We start from the raw sequence: 1,653 nt of genomic DNA on the forward strand, positions 1-1,653 counted from the left end.
ACCTATGGTTAAACATATCTTTAAAAATATTTCCTTTTTTAAAATTTGATTCAAAATATATGAAAGCTCTCTAGCCACAAAATTAAGCACTATAAGCCCTTCTCAGCAAACTATTCGCACCCATTTTTTATACTGGAGAACTTTTTAAGGATTTTTTTTCAAAATCTATGGTCAAACATATCTTTAAAAGTATTTCCTATTTTAAAATCTGATTCAAACAACATATGAACTTCTATGCAAATTTTTATCATACTAAAGCTTGAAGGGCAATCAAGTTCTAGTGGGAAAATTTTGTTTGTTGTTTCATCGAAAGACGATGAAGAATGGGAAATTATTGGCTCAAAGAACAAGTCTGCAGTCACAAGAACTCTGGACTTCATTCCTTCAAACTTGAGTGCCATTATTGGGGGAAATTGAAGAGGCTTGTGAAAGTTAGAGGGAACAAAGCCTCTGCGATAGTTAAACCATTTTTGGTATTCCATCTTGATATTTCACACGAAGCTGTTCATAACATTCTAGATTCTCTCTGCCTATTTTCTGCCCATGAGACACTCGAGGGATATAGAACTACCGTAGGAATGGTTGGAGTGGCTACTGCTAGTAAATCCATTAGCATACACACACTTCCTAAGATGACGATTTTACACCTGAAGCGGTTTGGTTATGGAAGCTATGGAAGTAACAAATTGCATAAACATGTGCATTTTCCTCTTGAACTAGTGATAAGCCGTGAACTAGTTCAAGAGGAAAATGCACATGTTTATGCAATTTGTTACTTCCATAGCTTCCATAACCAAACCGCTTCAGGTGTAAAATCATCATCTTAGGAAGTGTGTGTATGCTAATGGATTTACTAGCAGTAGCCACTCCAACCATTCCTACGGTAGTTCTATATCCCTCGAGTGTCTCAGGGGCAGAAAATAGGCAGAGAGAATCTAGAATGTTATGAACAGCTTCGTATGAAATATCAAGATGGATACCAAAAGTGATTGAACAATCACAGAGGCTTTGTTCCCTCTCACTTTTACAAGGCTCTTGACCTGCCCCCCAATAATGGCACTCAAGTTTGAAGGAACGAAGTCCTGAGTTCTTGTGACTACAGAGTTGTGCTTTGGGCAAACAATTTCCCATTCTTAATCGTCTTCCGGTGAAACAACAGACGATTTTTTCACACTTCAACCTGATTGCCCTTCAAGCTTTAGTATGCTTAAAATTTGGGTAGAAGTTTATATGTTGTTTGAATCAGATTTTATAAAAGGAAATACTTTCAAAGATAAGCTTGACCATATATTTTGAAAAAAATTCCTTTAAAAGTTCTCAAGTATCAAAAACGGGTTTGAACAGTTTGTTGAGAAGGGCTTAATAATAATGTCTTATTTTGTGGCCAGAGAGTTTTCATATATTTTGAAGCAAATTTTAAAAAAGGAAATATATTTAAAGCTATGTTTGACCAAAGATTTCAAATCAAAGTTTGAAAATTTCTCCTTAAAAAGCTTTGAAATATCAAAAATGGGTCCAAACAATTTTCTAAGAGTGGCTTAATAATTCTTTAAAATGGGGTATAATTTTGTTATAGAATCTACATAGCCATATTTACACATAATATAGCATAATCATAGGTAGAGATATTTTAAAAAAAATCCCGATTTATTT

General features: G+C 34.2%; 1 protein-coding gene across 1 annotated transcript; it reads right to left on the reverse strand.

Moving 5' to 3' along the window:
* Nucleotides 1–627: 627 nt before the first annotated feature.
* Nucleotides 628–1,131, reverse strand: LOC107062601 (ubiquitin carboxyl-terminal hydrolase 2-like). The gene has a single exon (XM_015313429.1). The coding sequence runs from the start codon at nucleotides 1,129–1,131 to the stop codon at nucleotides 628–630; it is 504 nt and encodes a 167-aa protein (XP_015168915.1).
* Nucleotides 1,132–1,653: the final 522 nt, after the last annotated feature.

The sequence above is a fragment of the Solanum tuberosum genome, unplaced genomic scaffold (genome assembly GCF_000226075.1).
Source record: "Solanum tuberosum cultivar DM 1-3 516 R44 unplaced genomic scaffold, SolTub_3.0 scf00012, whole genome shotgun sequence".
Classification (NCBI taxonomy): Eukaryota; Viridiplantae; Streptophyta; class Magnoliopsida; order Solanales; family Solanaceae; genus Solanum; species Solanum tuberosum.

Bases quoted from the DNA above. Each gene is read 5' to 3' on its own strand.
- LOC107062601 (XM_015313429.1), bottom strand. From the start codon at position 1,131: ATGGGAAATTGTTTGCCCAAAGCACAACTCTGTAGTCACAAGAACTCA.